Source organism: Aythya ferina (genome assembly GCF_964211825.1).
Source record: "Aythya ferina genome assembly, chromosome: 6".
Taxonomy (NCBI): Eukaryota; Metazoa; Chordata; class Aves; order Anseriformes; family Anatidae; genus Aythya; species Aythya ferina.
In genome coordinates this window covers 7,344,073-7,365,758 of record NC_140303.1, presented here as the reverse complement: position 1 = coordinate 7,365,758, position 21,686 = coordinate 7,344,073, and the positions used below count along the sequence as shown (strand labels likewise).

The following is a 21,686-nucleotide window of genomic DNA, read 5'->3' as shown; positions in this document are numbered from 1 at the left end:
TCCTCTTAGAATGACCTTGCTGACTTTTTTAAACTTATGTATATGTATTATCTGTGAAATTCAATTGCAAGTTTTATTAATTTCTGTTACGAAAGTTCAATAAATACAGAAATATTTTTTTGAGATGATTGTGTAGAGGAAAAAAATAAAATAAAATCAGCTAAATCCTTGATATAAACTTATGACTTGTAGAAGCCATATGACAAAAGGAAGGATGCAAGTGTAGAAAGACCACTGACAAGGAAACAGGGAATAACTATGCAAAATATTAAAGCCAGAATTGGAATAATGTTTAACTCTTTAAGGTTGGACCTGGTGCTTAGGGACATGGTTTAGTGGGTGACATTGGTAGTAGGGTGATGGCTAGACCAGATGGTCTTGAAGGTCTTTTCCAACCTTAATGATTTTATGATTCCTTAAAATTAAATTAATTCTCCTTTAGTGCTCATCAAAATATCATCACACAATTCTTACACCCAGTTTGGGGGGTGTCAGTCTTCAGCCTACTTTTGAAACAAGATCAGCTCCTGCCCTCTAAGTTTCCTTTACTACCAAGCACTAAAACCAGCATATTCTAGTTGAAGAAAATGACCCAAATACAGAGACAGCAGAACTAGCATTTACAATACAAGAAAATGGAAATTTCTTACTGTCTGTGAGCTGTGCTCTAACCAGCACAGGACTATTTGATCTCCTTAAATATTGCAGGGTTCTCAACAGAATGAACAGCTAGCAATTTTGACAGAACAATTTGCAGAAATGTAAGAACAAAACATTAAAGGTAAAAAAGAAGCAAATGTCATTTTAGAGCTAGATATGAATACTAATCTGCAATTCTAGCAATATCTGTGACTTCAACATGGAAAGAAATCAAATCAATGATGTGAAGCTTCTTTGCCTTCTCAACCAGTTTAGCAAGAGCTGGGTTATGACTCAATTCAGGCCCAAGTGGAAGGACAGAATTTCATTCAATTTATGTATGCTTTCATTTATTGCAAGATGTTTGTATTCAGAAAGATGTTTTTCTTTATGCCATCTCTTTTTTTGACTTAAAATTCTAGATGATGTTACTTAGTAACAAAGGAATTACGATACCCAAAACATTATTCCTCAGTGATATGTGATTTTAATATAAATCTTATTTTAATATAATTTGCATTTACCCATATATTACTCCTGAGGACAGAGTGAGACTACAATTGATACTTGCTCCTTCTTCACTGGAGTACATCTGGTCTCCAAGGCTTATCAGATCTTATCAGAAGCCATTAAAAAATAGTCTCAAATCAATCCTGAGAATTAACTGCAGTGAAAAACTGACATTCAATTAAAGAATGTAGTGATCTGATCTTTATCACTTTGACAGGTTGTTGGTGACATTTTGTACTGTTTTTTTCCATCCTGAAAGAAATTATTCTACATGCATGGGGTTGTTTGAAAGAAAAATGACTGAAATCTGCTTTCATTATAAACTTCAGGGATCACATTCAGGGATTGCATAGAATGCATGCAGTCTCCTTGCTAGAAAGATCAAAGGGATGAAGACCAGAGAAAACCTGTTAGGAAAAACAGGTCTTCCTTCTGTTAGCTGTTTTGATAGTTTCTCATCAATGAAACTTTGCTCAGGTACAACATCTCAGTTTAAGCTTTGCTATTATTTATACATACAGTCCCACTGAGGTTTGTGCTCTATTTAATCATACTATTCTGGCTCAATTTTTACAGGTAAGAGAACAACCCCACTTTACTCTGTAAAGCCTTCACAATGCTGAAGACCTTAGTTAATTATGATGATAATTTTTAACAGCAAAAATGGCATTCACAAGGCACATTTTGTATATTTTGTTCTGTATCATGTTTTGGATCTCATTTTCCTCTTTCTAATGATTAATTGATGAAGCTGCAACAAAACAGATATTTTAAGCCAAACAGCTATAACTGACATTTTTAAAGATGACTATTTTATTACTGCAGTTCTAATTTTGTTGAATCATGGCAGATGTTCAAGATTTTGGATAGCTTGTATCAGCTTCTTGAACAAAGAGAAGCATGGAATCAGAAACTGGGTATGATATTCCAAAAGCAATGAATACGCTGGCCAACAGTTTAGCTCAGCCTCACAATCAATTTTACATTAACAACTCTTTCAAATCATGGCTTTAGCCAGAAAATAAGCTTTCTTGCATTGCTCTCTATTTTGCATGTCCACTAAAAAAAATTCACAATTTGTCTTCCCAAATCCAGAATGCTTGCTTGCAGAATCTAAAATAATCCAGATGACTACAACATCATAGAATAATTGGGAGCATAATTGGGAGCATGACATTACTGTATTAACAGGAACTGAAGAGGACCTCTACTTCTAAAATTCATATGGTTTACGGATGACAAGTAAAAAATGCAAATGAAGAACTGATGAGAATAGGAGAATGGGTACTGGCCTGTTACCACACACTTGTTCTGACATTCTTCCAGTGTTAGAAAGTTGTTTTCATTGCCATGGCATCCTCCATATTCAAATATTTCACACCCACGGCTTTGAATGTTAAAATAATAGCGCATGTGGATAGCTTTGCATGGACCTTCATCTGCTTTCAGGGCACAAATTGAATGTCCCAGTTTCAGCGGTGGCAAAGGAGCACCTGTGATAAAAAGAAGTAGAACAACTGTTATCAAGTTACTTTGCTTCACTGAACAGCTTAACTTCAAAATCAAATTTCTTGCCTGTTGTGCTGGAGAGGCACTGCTAATATCTGGCTCTACAGCTCTAAACACATTAAACATAGATGTAAAAAGACAACCATCATTTCCATTGGAACACAAGTTCATCTCAATCAAATGGAAATGTTGGTTTCAACTTTCAACCAAAAGAGCTCGTATTCCAAACACCAGGTCCTCATCATAACTTTGTAAACAACTACAGATAGCAGCTTATTCATCGAACCTAGTGAAAAATTATCATCAACACATATACTGAGAAAATTCGGGCAGCTCCGAAAGACACGCTGACTACTCCTGCATAAATAAAGGCTGAAGGAGTGTGCCTTGTGCACGAACATCTCTGAGAGCGAACATAATTCGTAAGGACATCTCAGCAGACAGCAGCATGGGGTGAACTAAGCAAGAGAGCCCTGCAGAGGGCACCATTTCCCTACCACATTACACATTACTGGTACATAAACCCATCTGGTACAATTGAAAGGTCATGATGCTTTTCTTTGATAGGTTTCATGATATGTTTCATACCTTTCTTCGATTTTACTGTTCTCGTCTGAGACCTTTTAAGAGCTGAAAAGAACACAACAGAATGTTTGGGTGAAAAGAAGTTGAACCTTTTCACCTCAAGTCATTTTTATGTCTTTCAATATATACACATATGATTAACTCTTGGAATGTTATGTAAAAATTAACATACATATTTTGAAGAAGATTACTAACAAAGTGTTATGCTGTTGGTGCCTATAAGGAAACTCTGATGATCCCATTTATAATACTGTTCCCTTACCAATACAGGCTTTGAGATTTTTTCCTGCTTTCCTTTTCCAAGGAAGTAGAGGATTTTAAAAGCTTTGCAGAGCTTGTGTTTGCAGTTGCAGTTGGAAGAACAGAGCTGAAATCTTGACCTTATTCTCCCACAACTAATCAGAACACTGATGTCTCTTAATATGTGTATTCAAAAGTAACTATCAGTGCTATCTGCAGTGGCTCAGGAAGGAGGAAAAAAAGATGAGGACAAGCATATACATGATCATTATATAGCTTTCTTGTGCTAACTATAGTAAATTTCCAGTTTTAATTAACAGAATCCACAAAAATCCTGCTTTATGACCTGGTGATAAGGAAATTGACATTACTACCTACCCACTCTGTGGCTATTAGTTTAACATATAATATTTATCTTATTATAAAATTAACTGAAATACACAGCTGAAGTAAACCCTCATAAACACTGAGGCAAATGCAAGTTTACTTTTTATTCCATTTGAGACATTGATAACTTATATATACAACAAAGAAATAAAATTCACTGCTAAAATCTTTTATCCCATATCATGTAAATCCTTGAAAAAATAAGTTTTATTACACAAGTACTATCAACACAAAAAATGCATCAGATAATTAGATCTTCCATTCTTAACACGGTCATTTTGGTGTTAAAATACAGATTGAGATGTTTAATTTCAAAATGCATACCAAATATTCAGTCCCTAAAATTGTCTGTCTACCTTATTAGAGAAAGGATATTTACAAATTCTGAAGTTAGAAAAACAGATTTGAAAATACCATTAAAGATTGCCTAATAGATACTGTGGATGAATTAAACAACAAATTTCAAAGAGATATGAGTTTCACTAAAATTCCTATGGAGCTCAGCTTGCCAAAGATTTCTGAACTTTGTTTCTTGCCAATTTCCTTATTTGGGTCTTCTTAAGCCCATGAAGAATCAGGATTTAGACACCATACAAGATTCCAAGTTGTGCCTCAAAGGTCCAAAGTTGTCCAACAGGTTTGGAAATCCTTTGGAAGAAACTTGAAAAGGCTCAACTAGAAAAGTTGAGAGAACACTACATTGCAAAAAAAAAAAAAAAAAAAAAAAAAAGACTTTGGAATTCCCTCACTGAGTAATAGGGGGAAAAAATGCCTTGAAAGCATCAAAGGTTTCAGTAACATTTGGAATAACTCCTGAAAGGCTAAAATCAAGCATTTAGCTGCACAGAAATCAATCCAGCTTAAATGGGGGTGGGTGAGAGTTAACAGCTGGTTTATAAACATTTTACTTTCTTGGCACACAAGTAAGGAGACCTCATAAGTGACCTGTGTCAATGACCCAGTTCAGTCTCAAAGAGGTTGTGAAAACTTACTAGGTTTCTTAACTACTAGAATTACAAACATGGGGTTATGGCAGATCATTTTGCTCACTGCAGTATGCCACACCAATGTTGTGGGCTATCAAAACAGAAATGGTGCCTAAGCATAGTTGCAAAACTACACAATGAAGAACAACTGGCTTAGTATACTAATCTTAGAAACTTTTTGGTCTCAACCGCTGCTTGTTTCCCACCAAACCCACAAAACTAAATCTTTGTTTTGCTTACCTCCTCAGACCTTTCCTCTGTAGTTAGTCACATTGTTACCACTGTCAGATGTACTGACAGTGACATTTACTGCAAACATAACAACTATTTGTGTCTCACTTTTTGGCAATCTATGAAGTGGCAGAGACATTTCTTTTCTTAGGCATGCTGGTAAATTACCATACTTTGACTAAAATACGTACCCTGTGAAGCACCAGAGAGCCAAGTCCTCTCCCTTTGAACAATAACCAAGTGACTCTGAGGAAAGATGTCTCAAAGGGATTCATGGGAACTGAATCATTCCTGCGTCTGGGAACAGAGAGAGTTCTTCCCCCATTACTTTACACCTGGGAACACTTAGCTCACCACAGACGGTATAAAATTAGCTTTCCTTCTCAGATTAAAGCAGCAGTTGAGAAGGCAAGCATGAGTGTTTGGCCAGTAGGTCTGTATAGATACAAATATGTCTGCACCAGTTTCACATGTGGAATATGCCTTGAGTAAGCTAATTCCTGTTGTATGGCCTCCTCCTCTCCTATTCAGTTCTAAAAGAGATTGTTCCTACTACGTTTTAGGCCTTGTGTGAAGAACACAGGATATGACGTTTAGAGAAACTGTCTATCAGAAATGTCAGTGAATAACTAACAATGTAAACAGAAAGCAGTTTTAACAGTGTTGCTCGGTCAACTTTTGGCATATATCTATGGGATAAATACCTTGAGACCTTTCCTGATAGATGGCCAAATCATTCTTAAAAAACTCCAGTGAAGTAAAATTCCCAGTAACCTGAAGGAGCCAGTTCCGATATTTTACTACCCTGCTTGCAATACAAGTATTTTTCATAATATACAGCCCAAATAGTCTTTATTACATATTAAATAATTTTGTACTTCCCTTCAGTGTGTAGGAAGAATAATTTCAAGACATCCAACTTTCCTTTATTTTTTATTTTTATTATTATTATTGGATGACTCTTCTATCCTCTTAATTATCTCTATAATAAATAAAATTCCTTCTTCAATCTCTTTTTATTGGTCTTGCTTTCTAACCCTCTTGCAACTTTCCTTTGGATCCTTTCCTATTGGTTTGGATTACTTTTAAAGTGTATGGCCCAGAGAGGAACACCATAATACCAGAGGCATTAGTGATATTACTAGCCTTGCTTACAACATTATACTATGTCTGTAATGCTCTGCAACTTCTACTTACTTTTCAGCAAATACAATCTCATTATACAAGTGCTTAAACAGTTATTTTCCACCTTATATTTACAAATGCATTTATTCTTCTAAATATAGCAAGTTGCAGTCATCATTTTAAAAGAAAAATGAGTTTAAGTCTCTCCATTGGATCCTTTTGGATGCTTATTAGGCACTCCATTTAAGCACCCGGTCCAAATAAACTTTTAGAAAATCTGTAGAATTATATAAATTTACTACCCTAAATCAAGAACATGGAGAGTGTTTTGCTCGAAAAACATTGAAAAAAGAATTACAGCTGATACAGACTGTTACAAAAAAGTTCTTACTTGCCACACCAAAAATAAAATAAAGCAAAACATTTTCTCCCTACTTTTCCTCAAAAATTTTCATTTCAAACCTTTGTTTGATCAACTATGTGGTAGCTTGTCATGATTAAAGGCACTAAGTGCCTATTCCTATGCTAACAACCTTTGAACTCCATGCTTTGTTGTAAGTGCAAAGTAGTATCAACAAAATGGCTCACACTGACCATGAGTTTAGCACAGGTATTCTATGTCACTACAATCTTAGGTAGCAGGGGGAGTTGCTCCTCTCTCTGGTGACAGTGCTATGACCCAAGGGAATGGCATGGAACTGCATCACAGGAGGCTAAGGTTGGGTGAGTATCAGGAAAAGGTTCTTCACCAAGAGGGCGATGTACAACAGGCTCCCCAGGGCAGTGGTAACAACATCGAGCTGCCAGAGGTCAAGAAGTGTTTGGACAACACTCTCAGACATAGGGTTTGATTTTTGGGTGGTCCTGTGTCAAGCCAGGAATTGTACCTAATGGTCCTTGTGGGTCCCTTCCAACTTGGAACATTCTATGGTTCTATGATTCGTGCTCCATTCCTACAGTCTTCCTACTTTTGGCAACTGTCAAGATCCAGGATACTGGCCAATACAGTTCCTACACAACACAGCCACTTATTGTCCTTCACGCAGCAATTTTTGCAATTTAGGACAAGACTGTTGTTTGAATAGTTACTATCAACTTACAAGTAGTACTTTCACTGTGAAAACTCTAATAACCTGCAGTTAGTCATACTGTAGCCCTGAGCACATGGAGCTTATAATACCTGTGTAAAGCCCTGTTAGTACCTTACTAGTAAGCAATGCAATATTACAAACCAGAAGTGGTGAATATTTTCTCTAATAGTTTCACACTAGTAAAAGTAAAAACAATACCATTTTCCCCAGCTGCAGACATACTCAAAGAATCTAACTTGACTTAGACTCTTGCTACCTCGATTTGCAAAACTGGTGGTTAAAAATGTATCCTTTTAATTAGCCTGTGAAATAATTTTCCTGTTATATCTATGGCACAATAAATATGAAAGACAACAGCATTTCTGTGTACTTACTTGTCAGAACAGAACTATGTAAGTTAACTGGGAAAAAAAACAAAAAAAAACAAAAAACAAAGTTTGGTCTATATTATGTTAAGCTGAAATAAGAATTTCTCAGTTTTTAAGTAGAATACATTCTGTTTTGTTTCTTAGGTTACAGGTCCTCACTCATATACATTCCTGCGGTTATCCTTAATTACAAAGATATGCTGTCATCGTTCCAAGCTTTCTTGTAAATGTCTCTCTTTGATAAGTGATATCAATACTAAGCACCTTGTCGCTAATGAATAACTGTTTCTTCTTTCTCCATCTTTGCCAGTTTGACAGCTTCCCACCCACACACACTTCACTGCTTTTCCTACCCATGTGTTTCCTACCTTAAAGCAGTCACATTTATTCTTGATAAACTTTCACATTAGAATAAAAAGCACATTCAACCAGTAAGTTATTTTCTTCAGGCTTTGGAACATCAACTAGAGTGCTCCCAAACACATAAGGTATTATGGAACAATATACATGGACTGGTTATTTTTATATCATTTACTTTTTTTATAAATCTAATTTACTCATGGAAAAATGACAGCATTTTTGCTGGAAAAGAACACACTGAGAATCCATTTTAACCTGCTGGACTTGACTTTCAACTTTAATTACTACTGCAGCTTAAATACTAATAGACAAAACAAAACAAACACACGAACAAAACAGACACACACACACACACACAAAAATCAAAAAGCCCAGATTCATTCAGAGATGTATCAAATGTGATCCAAGAGTACCATATTGCAAGCAATGGATGCATACAACTTATTTTATCCTTCAATACCTGGAATTGAATTGCTGGGGTGAAGTATGTCAATGTTTTATAACCACCTACCATCAGAAAATACATGCCATTAGTGAAATTGCAGCCTACAAAATTTCTGTTGTTAAATTCAGTGAAGCCAGAATTTAATATGTAAGGAATCACAAGAATAATTTTAAATAGCAACTACATAATCATTTTATAAAAACATAATCAGATTACAGCAAAAATAATTTCTTGTAAATACCACAACTGAGTCTTCACTAGCCATAACAACAACAGGGCCCTGGTTTAGTTTCTAATCATCACATTTGACCATTTTTTACTGTGGAATACTAGTTCATAAGTTAATAACTGTCCCTCATTCTAAATCATTTACTGGCTGTATAATTTTAAATGACAATTGTTAAATAATTGGTGATAAAATACTGCTGGATAAAAAGAGACTATTTAATTTCCTTGGCGTGCTTTTCCTGTTGTCTTTTATATTTAAAAAACAAATAAGTACACAGGGCCACAAAAAAAAAAGAAAAAAAAGAAAAAAAAAAAAAAAGAAAAAAAAGACTAATCCTGAATATTTCTTGTTCTGTTGAAGAAGTGTATTATTATAACCAACAAGACAATTTGGCCTTCATGAACTGCGAGTTCAGGCTGAGGACTTTATAAAACAGAGTTGTGGGGGAGAGTAAAGACAAATACAAGTTTGCCTTCAAACAAGAAGGGTAGTTAGGTACCTCAAGGGTAAATAGAAACAATTTTTTTCTGCATGAAACAATCTGACGACATTGGCATGATAAGCATACACTTAATGTGGAATGTCTAATATTTTAAGTTGTGGTGACTAATTGTGATATGGTCCTAAAGTGCTGGCTTATTTTGTAGTACAGCCATGGCTGTATAGAATTAATATTTTGTCTCAAGGCTGCTGCAAAGGACTTATAGGAAGAAATAATGTGGATGGAAATTTGACAAGCCATAGGCATTTATATGAGTACCAGCAACAGCAACAAAAAGTCACCCTTAGCTGTATTCCTAGATGGTCTTCAAAATTAGACATGTCAAATATGAGAGGTATCCACTACATTTCTCTCTACAGCGTAAGAAAGAGGTAACCTTTTCAAGTCATTTTCTAAAAGGAAAGAAGCCCATTTAAATATGGTACAACAAGCACATTTTTCCCTCATCTGTTTTCTCATGATTGCTTGTGACGAAATTAAAATACTATGCACAATGATATCCAGTACAGAAATTTGACCCAACTTAGTGAATTTCAATTAATTGAAGGTACAATGAACAACAGCCTTACAATGCTAAGAGAATCCAAGAACCTCTCCAGTCCTAAGTCACACTTCTGATATTTTTTTCAACAAAAATCTCTGACTGCCAAGTTTTTATTTATCCGTCAATACCAAATCACTTGGTAGAGATGTTTTTTTCCATACAGAAAGCATCTCTAAGGCCAAGGAAAACAATTAGGGCTATCCAAAATTTTGTAAACTTTGCAAATTAACTGTGGCTGAAGAGAGCTGTGCACAGGAGAGAGTAACATCAGCTTACAGTGCTATTCATCATGTTTCTACTCAATTTGCACAGGAAGACAAAGCCAAAGTTTACCACCTGCATTCTCTTTTCCCTCAGCATTGAACTTTTCCAGAGGTACTAAAGCAGAGCTTAAAGGGAATAATCTTGGTATCTAATACTTTGATTAAGATTAAAACTTTCAGAAAGCATGCAAAGCAGAAGCCATTATAGAAAGTGAACAATTTTGCTAGAGCTAGATGCAAAATTCTGAGCATCCTCTGGTTCGTTAAGAACCCAGTCTAGTTTCAACACTGTTGCATGCTTAGTTCCACTTCCAAATTTCCCTGAAAAAAAAATCAAGTACAGAAGAAGTACATATAGAGTGCATATAACATTGTGATTTTGTTATGCGATTTTTTTGTGTTGTTTCTGTGAACTCTTACCAAGAGCATCCCCTTCTTCGCCATCGTCTGAGTCATCAGTCGCATGTCCAGCAATACAGACAAACAGCATGAAAAAGGCTAAAGGTAAGAACGATCCCCTCTTTCTTCCTTTCATCTTTCCTGAATAACATATAAATGACAATATACACTTCAATCAAATTTCTTGAGTGCTCTGCAAAAGTCTTTAGCAGGGTAGAACATAGATTTATGGGTAGATAAAGAGAGAGCTTTGGAAATAATGTAAGATACTTTAGTATAATTATATTATAAGCACAATGAAGAACACAACAAGATTTTTAGTTGCTTTCAGCTGATTTCAAGTCTCCCATCCCATCTCCAGTACATACTAGAGACATTGACATTATTTTTATTTAAAGCCACAGTTTTAAATCACCTCCCAGAATACATAATGATATACAATATAATACTTTGTACTTCTAAATACATTTTTAATGTCCTTATTTCTAGTTCTTCAAAATAAGTTTTTCTCATCTGCAGACCATGGATTCATTGCCAAAAGCACAATATTATATTTTTAACAAATATTTCATCAATTTATAGCTATCAAGTTCCTGGAAGCTGCAGTTCACTGTAGCCAGTGAACTTTTTTTGCAACATGGGCTTTAATAGTATTAAATAGTATTTTGTGTCTTGCAGATCCCCTTAATATTGAATTCCTCGGTTAATAAGTGCAGAGCTATTCTTTTCCACATGGGATCAGTGCAGCCATAGTTATTCACACAAAGAAAATTATTCTACAGAAGCCAGCATGTTCAAGTTATGCTGAAAATAAGGTTGTGCACGCATATATTGGAGAGCACCTTAGGAAAACTTTTGCTTTAATTATGAAGAAATACATGTTTTCAAACTAATTAAAAGTTCACTAGGAAATCCTGAATTCTAACCAGAAAATAGGCTCAATATCTCCTTTAGCTACTGACAGATGTCCCCTTTTCTTAAAGTATGATACCAAACTTTGGCTAAGCTAATTAACATCAATTTCATAAAAATCTAAAGGACTAGGAAGTTCCTTGCCTTCAGGCACTGTTTTATCTTTATTGTTTTGTCTACTTGTCTATGAAGATAGGTGATGCAGAGGTGCTAAAACATTGAGGGCAGGAGGGTCTGCGGGAAGAGCCTGCCACCTGACTTTAGATATAGTTGTATAGTAAGAGTTATAGTAAGAGTTGTATCTTCAACATCAAACCAGAGCCAGAATTTTCACTTCTGATTTGAGAAAGTTTCGGTTTTTTCCTCCTGTTTCAATTTTTTCCTACAGTGTTTTCCTAACTTACAGTAGCTGTAGGAAAAAAAATAAATAAAAAAATGTGTGTTCCCTACAGCATTGCTAAAAGACAAGAAAGAAAACATAGCACTATGCTATGGACTCAACAGTTCATTCTGACGTGTCAGACAAGATTTAATCACATTCATTAATGCTACTGTCTGCACTACCTTGTGTACCCCATCTGGCTATCTGTCTTACTACTTTGTCATTCTGTCTATAAGTCTCTTATTTAGGTGTGATAATTATGTGCATTAATTATTTCCTTTTTCTAATGCACCCAAACAGTTGTTCTGATGTTATCTCACCAATGGGCTTTAAAAAATAATACACTGTTAGAAGAAGAGTCTTTACTGAAATGCTCACTGCTATCCACTCAATACTTTTGAGCGCTGGGCCTAACATTAGCATTAACAAGTTATCTTTTTAAGTTATTCTCAGTATTTTATTATTTTTCTGATAATTTTCAGTTTTTCAGTAAGCCAAACAGCAGAGACTCCCTCTCCAACAGTTAGAGCAAAAGTAACTGTTCAAGACCAAGGGCAACAGCCAACCTTCACATTACTGTCATGTTTTCAGGAAGATTGATAAGATTCTGTGTGCGTGCTGGAATTAAATGCCTGAATGTCCACAGAGATGCATCTGTTTGTATACTGCCTTGCAAAAATAATGTTTGAGACTTCAGACACTAGAAATAAGCCACATACGTAATCAAAATTTTTAACATATTGAAATAATACTACATAAGATGATATCATAAATCCAAAATAGACCAACAGAGCATCTGAAAAAAGGAGTTTTATTGACTGTATTTCTGCACAAAGTCAACAGATTTGAGAGTATTCCTTTTTAGTTTCCACAGGCCAGTATGATTTCCAGAAACAACACCTCTTGTGATACATTTGGCCTAACACTAAATTTTCATCCATGCAAAGTTTTGTAGTACAAGGTCTTAGAAGATTTTTATTTATTTTTTATCACAAGTTTAGATAAATTAGAGCAAACCTTTTTATTCACTATTTGATAAGAAGTACAGCCATGCTTTAAAGAGAAACAAAAAAAGCTCCTTACAAGGTAATGTGAAGTTGTCTAAGATTCTCTTTATAATTTGTGAGACATCTGAGTTATGGTATTAGTTTGACACTAACAAAACTAATATAAATCCACAACTAAGAAACAACCGTATGGGGAGAAATATTAAGGAAAATTTTTAAAGAGCTGTATAAGTACTCAGCATTATAATGTAAATAAAGGTGGTGATAGTTTGATATTATTTAAAGGTGGATAAAAGCTGAAATAACCATCAGCTATTCAGATTTGATACTCAGGTAGTTATAAAAGAAACTGAAGAGTCTGAAATGCTTTGCATGACTACTCTGAGTTCATAGGAATGAAAAATTACAGAACAGACTTTCAATTTTAGTTTTTAAAATGACATGGGAAAGGGGAATTTTCTAAGCACTTTCTTTTCCTTACAAGCCTTAATTGGTAATATTTGACATGGTTTTGACCCTTCATAAAGGGATTTGGAAATTACCCACAGCCTCAATTGCCCATGGATTAATTCCAAGTTTGCCCCGTGGATCTCATTTTCTGAATTTCTCATTCTCTGTATCTGAGTTTTTTCAAACATGATGGCAACATTTCCACTTATTCAGGGAGATTTACTTTCATTTACTTGTAGATCATTCAGGTTTCAGCCTCGGTTCCTTCTTCCAGCATTCTGCACTGTATAGACTTTAGACTGCAAAATTTAGTAAATTCATTTTTATTGTCATCCTATATTCCCAAAATTTTGTTCCCAGTTAGAAGGAAAATATAAGAAAATCATCAAGAAATGGAAATCCACAATAAATGTTTCATTTGAAAATGAGTCTTTAAAATAAAATTTCGTACTTTTTTTTTTCACTTTAAAATAAATTTTTGTTCAGCTACCATGTGTAATTGCTACTGTGCGATTACAAGGATAAATGACTGCATTTGTACAGAGATCAAAAATCTGACTGGGGTACAGTATTTCTGTTCTTCAACTTAACAGCTGTATTCCCTGAAAAGAGGATGTTGTGGAAAGTCAGACTCATTGATGCTCGGCCAATTTCACAAGACAAAAAATTTAGACTAACTGTATATCTACTTTATTGCAAAGTCTACTGACCAAACATAATTGCCTCTTTTCTGGCTAGCCACAGGGTTGTGCATTCCCAGAGCACAGTATCAGGTATGGGTAGAAATGGGATGAAGGAGGTGTTACTACTGAAATGATTAAATCCTTAAATCCTTTAATTCCTTAAGGAAGAGTAAAATCCAAGATCAAAGTAAACTTGGCTGTGCTTTTTCAATTAAAAAAACCCAGCCATCTAGAAAAGTTCAAGTTCTCCTATTTAATGTTCTGTTGCTCTGTAACAGAATTTTAAGGCTGTAAGCTTTAAATGATATATTTAATTGATATTGATTTTTGATTATTATGATATTGTTTTTTTTTCTTTTTTTTTTTCTTTTTTTTTCTTTTTTTTTTTTTTTAAATACATTGGGAGGGTTATTGCATTTATATGAAAGATAAAATTCAAATTACTTTAACAATGACATTCATCTCAGTAAAGTATAAAAGAACTTGTGTGAAGCACTGCAAGTTATGGGAAATATTGGAAATGCTTTGAGCATAAATAATTTATGTTAAATGGTCTGATCATATAGACCCCAAAAAATTGAAAATCTCTGGGAGTAAATATAGTCCCTTACTCCAGAAACGGTTCTAATTTAGGACAGCAAAGGATCATTAAGGAGCATTTATAGTGGCTTTTCTATATGTCAAAATGTCATTAATGCAAATTTCATAAATTCCTAAAAAACATTTCCTTAGGAGCTGACACTCTGCTGCTCCCAAACTAACTAGCTTTTAGATAAGGTTTTTTTTTTTTTTTTTTTTTTTTTTAATAAACAGAAAACGTTTCAGTTGCCTGACAAGGGAATCAAAGGTCTATGGGTGGTAGCTGTCAATGACTCACTGATTTAATTAAATGCTTTGACTTGTGAGTAATGCCACTAGCTTCCCTAAAGCTGGAATATAGGTAGAAAAAGCAGACCAAAAGCAATCAAAGAAGTTCCCAGTACCAGACCCTTATTACCTGCTTTTATAACCAGGTCTTTTTAATCCTGCCACTTAAACACAGAAATATCAGGAGGCTCCCTAGATTTTTTGCTAAAAGCAGATATTTACAGCCATTGGAGTCAGACCTTTTATCTGTGTGTTTACTTAGTCTGTTCTGCAGCAATTTCTGTAGTTACCAGAATGTTTAGAAACAAGCGTTTCTTCAGCACAGTATTTATCTCTAACCAGCAAACTGGAAAAGGCAAAATAAAAGCTAGCATTTCCGCAGTAGCCAGAAACAGCTTCAGAAAATGGCACAAAGTGACATTGTAATGAGTGTAAAAGTGACTCATTCACACTGACAGCCCAGGAAATGGAAGGAGAAAAAAAAAAAAAAAAAAAAAAGGATAAAAAGGATACAGTAAATGGAGGAATAAAAGGTTAAATTAGCACAGCCTGAAATTAACAAAGGTCTAATTAGACAGCATTACAGTGCCTCTGATATGAAATCAGACCTTTATTAGCTCAATGTACTTCTCAGGTATTATATTTGCCCTACAGTATCAAGTACGACCTACTAGGACGTATATGACAGAATTTATTGGATTCAGCCTGTAGAATTGTCTCCCAGCTGGCTGAGTCAGTGAGTTGCCTGAAAGTATTTTACTACACATGCTGTGTTACAGCTTTTTGGAACATCATGTTTGCTCACTTACTCTGGAGAAGTAAGAACAATGAAGAAAGTATGAATCCTATCATATCATTTATCAATTCTAAAATTGTGTCCCTTTAAATTAAAAGGCAAGGCAAGGGTAACGCAAGATAAATGTTTATGGAACTCATGTTGATTCACTAAAGTAAGGGACAGATGACTAATATTTGACTGTTGAAGTCATGCATCCTTGACATATCTATTTTTCCCAACACTACAAGCATTACCCAAGGCACATCACGAAAAGTAGAAAAAGGTGCTACAGAAACAAGACAAATTCTACTTTTTTTTTTTTTTTTTTCATGAGACCACCAGAAATAAGAGAAAATTCTGTTTTTCCCAGATTATTTTCTGACCAAAATAAAGAGGAACATTTTTTTCCCCCAAGACAAACTAATAATCCTTTTGTGCATGTTTACTTCAGAAGACTGAGTATTGTTTGTAAGACAGCTTCTATGCCACTGTAAAATATGTGCCAATTGTTAAATGTAGCATGGATAATTTATGATCAACTCCATCATTGCCATGTGCTAGAAAAGAAATCAACTGTACAACACCTAAAACAACAGCAGACAAAGAGAACTGCCTGGGGAGTGAAGGAACACCAGGAATGAGACTGTACTCTCTCCAGTTACAAAAGACTACTATAGCAAACTTCTCGTTGCAGCTGGGAGAAGACCTACGGTTTTGGAAGATCCTGTGGAAAATAATTACATATTTATAACTTCTGTATTTGCTTAATCATCCTTGAAGATGTAATAGAAAAATACACTGCTGTTATAATTAATTTATAAAAAAATATGATCCTCTAAAACATTGAGAGGTGGTCTCCACTGTTAGGTTCTGCCTAGAAAGCTGTATTAAAAATTGGAAGTGGGAACTACAATCTCACTCCCAGTGTTGTACCAACCGCTCCTACAGCAATTCTGGTGCAACTGCAAAAGCAAAATCTCTGCACTTTCTTGAAGCAGCTATATCTTTCCATGATTCATTATTGTATACTCATGCTTGCTATGTACATGTGTGGCAACCTTCTCCTGGACCTTGTGCTTTTGCACAAATAACTCTCTGCTCCTCTGGTGATGTAAAAGCTTGATGTCACTTCTCTAACTGCTGACACTCAGCCAAATGCCATCCCTGCCTGTTCTTGAGAACCTATACACTCCTGGAGTCAGCCTAAATACTATTTTATTTTAACCTTGTACTACATTTAGTTATGCATCCAAATCAGACCTAGAATGCTTCACCCTTGTGAGAGCATGGGAGGTGACGGTGGGGTGTGGAATGCTAAGGCTCAGAAGACCTCAGAGGTTTTTGAATCTGTTTATAAAGGAATAGGCATATGGAATCAAAGTGTGGCAGCAGGTGAAGCTGTTTTTAAAATATTTAAGTGCATTACAACAGAAGAAAGACTCAAAACTTGTACTCCAGGCCACACGCAAGCAAACTGTTCTTACTAGGAACTAGACAGGACTTGGGCCTCTGCCTTTAACCAGAAGGAACTGTCACTGCCAATAAAGAAACTTATAGACCTCATAAAAAAGTAAATACTGCAGAGAGTATCTACAGAATGCCAGGACATATATTTGAGATGCATCTGCATCCTAACCCAGAAAACACTTGCTTAGCTCAAGAAACATGTCAATAAGATTGACCAACATGCTACTGTCTTGGGTGGACTGGTACTAAAGGTCTTTTTGAATTTTAATATTTTCCTTCTCCTAGTTTCTGCTTTTTAGAACACTGTCCACATTGCAGTCAGCAATGAGCTAAGCCACCTTCCCAGTCTTCCCAAACTAGACTCCTGCTAAGACTTATTTCCTTAGCCACATGCTGATCTGGCAACAGAAAGCAGACTCATTTCAAAAACAAGACTAAAGCAACACATTTTATTTCAATTCAGCAGTGAGAGGGACTGTTTCTCCACCACTCTGGGAGTATTAGCTTGACAAAGAGTTTTCTTTGTTCAAAATTATGCCGAACCAATATGCGGTCTCAATTTAAGTAACATTTCATATGCAGAAACACTGAAAAAGCACCATGGCAGCTGTACTACACTAACATATCAAACAATCCTTGTAAAAATAAAAAATCCGCTTACTACACAGTGTCTGGTGTGTCTTGCAAAGATATAAAATGCAACTCAAGGTAAAAACTGCCCCTATCACAGCTGTTATAGCTGTTACCAAGGCAAAGTGTCCTTTGTCAAGACAAATTCTTCTTCCCTTCCTGTTGCATGAAGCAGGCAGACGGCTCTCTCAGCAGGATATCATTAATGCATCTCCCGAGCTTATTATATAAATATATACAATTTACGTGATTTGAGATGATAACCTCTCAAGTTAGGACAATACATATACTACATATAAATACAGTCAGGGTCTGTATTTAGTCTTGACATTCCACCTGCCTGTTTCCTTCCTCTCACAGACTTGTGGCAGAGTATTCCCAGAAACTGGATGAGGGGAACTGTAAGAGGTCATCGGGCACCATGTCTTTTTATGTATATATAAAAAGAGGATATTTACACTGTGGCTCAGAAACTTGTGCTATGTATCAGTCCCAGAGTCAGTACCAGTCTGACCTTCAAAGTGACTTCAATGCAAAGCCTTGCAGTCTCCAGGCAACTTATCAGAAAGTAGGTAGTCTAACGTGAATCATCAGCTAGCAAACATTAGTAACTGAAAACATGAGTTATAAAAATTCCCACCCTTCAATTTACCTCCCTAATAGTCCGTATCTGTCCTAAGACCAGGGACTCCACCAGATTATTCTAAATCTTCAGATCACCTTTTTGTTATGAAAGGGGATTTTGGTTGGTTACCTTTCATCATTCAACATGAAGGTTGACTTGCTGCTGCACTATCCAGCATCTTAAATTTCCAAGTGAAAATTGGGTAGTGAAATGAAAATTGGGAAGTTAAAATTTAGAAAAAACAAAGGACTTCATTAGCTTTTATGCTAAAAAGCTGCTTGGCCTGATATCACTGTTCCAGATTTAAACTTTCACTTTGGTTCTGTTTGCATTAAAGTTGTAAATGATGCTTTGCAAACACATTTTACAAATTAACTGAAAAGAAAACCTTGTTATGTTTTAAAAGAAAAATCAATCAATTAATTAATAAGGCTACCACCAGAATACCCTCCTTTTTTTCACATAACTATGGATCTCTCTTGACCTTTCACTTTCCTTTGTTGACTCCTTTTGCCTGTGCTTAAAAACAGTTTTTAATTTTCCCAACTTAGTGCCAGGATATATTCCCTTCTACTCATCTCACACCTGGCTCTGGGTACTGCTGCCATCATGCTTCCACTCACCTTTTCTTGTCACACAGCTCCAGACCTGACTTCATCTCCTCCCCTGAGTTCTTCCCAGGTGGTTCAGTCTGGGCCTCACATCATCTAAGAGCTGGGAACTGGGAGAATGGGCTGAGAATGCATCCTACAGAAGGCATGCCATGGCGGAGGTAGCCTGCGAGAAACTTGCTCAACCCTATGGCAGTGTAGAGCAGACTACCTGATGCAAAGTTCAAGTTATTTACAAACCCTGAAATTAAGTTACTTTTTGAACAGCTGTACTTACCTCTTTCACAGGAACAGAGGATTTGTCTACACCAAATTGAATAGCTACTAAAGACACCTTGAGGGAATGGCTAATGATTTTCTAGCTACTTGCTCTAACCACAGACAAAAAAAAAAAAAAAAGAAAAAAAAAAGTACATGGCACATGACCCAACTTTATGAGCTCACCATAAAGGACATACTGAGTACATTACTTGAATTTCTGTTTCCACCTCATAGAAGGCTGATTTAAACAGAAATAAATAACGAGTCAGTTTTTTATTTAGATGTGGCAATGACATCTATGTGACATGCCATATCTGAGGTAAATCTCCATTCATCATATACAGCCCTGTCCACACTGTGAGATAGTTTGCAATAATGAAAATAAATATTAGTTTGTTCTCCCCAAAATTATTATTATTATATTAATGTGGACTAATCCAAATCACTAGTTTCCATTATTTCATAAATCTGAAAACAAAAATAACCAAAAATCTATCACTACCACATACCCAACCCTGCACTAATTCTCCCCTTTGATAACGAGGTAAGATGTACCCAAACTGGTAAGTGAAAACTAGGTTAATGTTACATTTAATGTAAAATATAGTCCAACACCTCAGAAAACTATGCAGGAAAGATGTATACAGGCATCATAAAATGGTGCACAGTGTTTAGGTTTGGACAAAAAATAATTGGTAGTAGCAAAATCATAGGTCAAGTAATTCTATTTTCAAGTAGGGAATGCCTTCATCATTCTAATAGTACCTCACAGCTCAGAAGCAACAAACAAAACAGACAAGCAGCAATTTTAGTTATGCTTTTGGGAACTAGCATGGCAGTTCCAGCAGCAAACACCAGGATTGGAAAGCCTCCAACCTCTTCTTTCAGTAGTTTGGACTGAAAAAATACAGTGGATGTTTCCAAATCTCAGCTCTCCTCACATAGAAACAAACTGTCCTGTATTTAGCAGTTAGCTAGCCTACCCCAACCCTCTTCTCTAATGGACAGTCATTTCAGTGCTGTGTATTTGTCTTCAACTCAGTTGCGTGCATTTCCACACTGTACACACTACAGAACCATAAGCACTCTACTGCACTGAAGTAAAGCTACCACTTATTGAAAACATAACAGGTAGGCAGGCACAGGAGGAAACTATCTGCCGCAGCAGTGTCTCATGACTGATTTTGACCATACCTGACTATTAACATTGTGAAACCTTATAATTGTAAGTCACATTTTGCACACATACCAAACATCAAAATACTAGTTATCTTGCTTTGCCAAGCAAGTTTAGCTCACCCCCTGTTTCCTGTGTCGATACATCAAATAGATTTCAACTGCAATGGCTGTGCATGCTCTGGACCATTGCACTGGTAATGCTGCAATTACCACCAATGGGAATACCCGCAGACTGAAACAGCCTCAGATTATCACTCTGCACATACTTAAAACCAACACAAAATAACGCTGCCACAGAGAGGAAAGGGACACAATCCCTTGTGAATCTTCCAACACCTAAGTGGGGGGAGAGGAGATGGGGAGATGAAGATGGAAACATGATTAAAAACAACAAAACAAAACAAAAAACAAAAGAAAAACAAAAAACAGAAACAACAACAAAAAAAAAAACAACCCAAACCAAACCAAACCACCACCACCACCACCACCAACAAAAACGGCAGTAAGAGTCAATCAATGGAAAAGTAGAAAATGTTTACAGAAAAACACTAATAAGTTTATACGGACCTTCCTGTCAAGTTCATAAAAAACTGTACCAGCACCAGCTAAATATTTCCTTCATACACTTGTATGCCTAATTTGCTTGTTGCAGTTGCTACCTTTAATATTATTGTTTTAAAATCGCTTCTTTTGAAATGCTCTGTTTTCTGGAAGAAGGTTGGCGTCCTTTCTCTGTCCAGCACTCATCCTGGTTCACCATGTTCAAATGTCTACTTTTTTTTTTTTTTTTCTTTCTCTCTAAATAGTAGATCAAATTAACTAGGTAACTTCAGTTATGCATGCCATGTATCAGGGAAAGTGACAACAATACTAAGGAAGTAAAATGAACAGCTGAATGACTAAAAATTAATGTTTTTTGCTGTGCAGTAACTATAATAGGAATGGAATCGTATGACTCCCCATATGGCTTTGCTTGATTCTATCCCCGGGACAGTCTGTCCCATACTCTAATTTTCATAAGAGAAACACATAGAAGTCAGTAGTTTGTCTTTTTTATTTTTTAAAGAGCAATTTTACCAGGTTCAAGCATGACGACCTTTAAAATTTAGATCCCATTTTCAATCCTCATCAAAACCCTCTGTCCAGTTTTGGTTTCTTTAGGAACTGTTAGTATCTCCCAGTTTTCAAAAAGATAATGTGACTATTCAAAATTTAGCCCAAACAAAGAGCATTGGAATTAGACGAAATCTAAACAGTGTGCTCCAAAATTGTAATGTGCATGATTCATGCTGTTCTTGTGGCCCATAAGCTCTACCAATGTGTTTTTTTTGTTTGTTTGTTTGTTTTTTAAATATATTTTCTTTTGTTTTAAATTTTAAAATTTCTCTTCTTGTTTCTGCACCCATGCTCTGACTTCCTCT

The 21,686-nt window shown here is 35.6% G+C and overlaps 1 protein-coding gene across 7 annotated transcripts in view; it reads right to left on the bottom strand.

Annotated features, from left to right (window-relative positions):
• The window catches only part of TFPI (tissue factor pathway inhibitor), a 189,993-nt gene that overhangs the window by 16,342 nt on the left and 151,965 nt on the right, over nt 1-21,686 (bottom strand). For 5 of the 7 annotated variants that reach the window (XR_014694140.1, XM_084522924.1, XM_084522925.1 and 2 more), the window contains 2 exons: nt 10,435-10,554; nt 2,442-2,642 (listed from right to left, as the gene is read on the bottom strand). Coding sequence is in view for 6 of the 7 variants with exons in the window: in XM_084522924.1 (XP_084379050.1) it covers nt 2,442-2,642; nt 10,435-10,549 (316 nt within the window). In the remaining variant the exon portion in view is untranslated. Of the gene's footprint in view, nt 1-2,441; nt 2,643-3,246; nt 3,289-10,434; nt 10,555-21,686 lie in introns of all 7 variants that reach the window. The other 2 variants (XM_084522921.1, XM_084522920.1) reach the window with 1 other exon arrangement.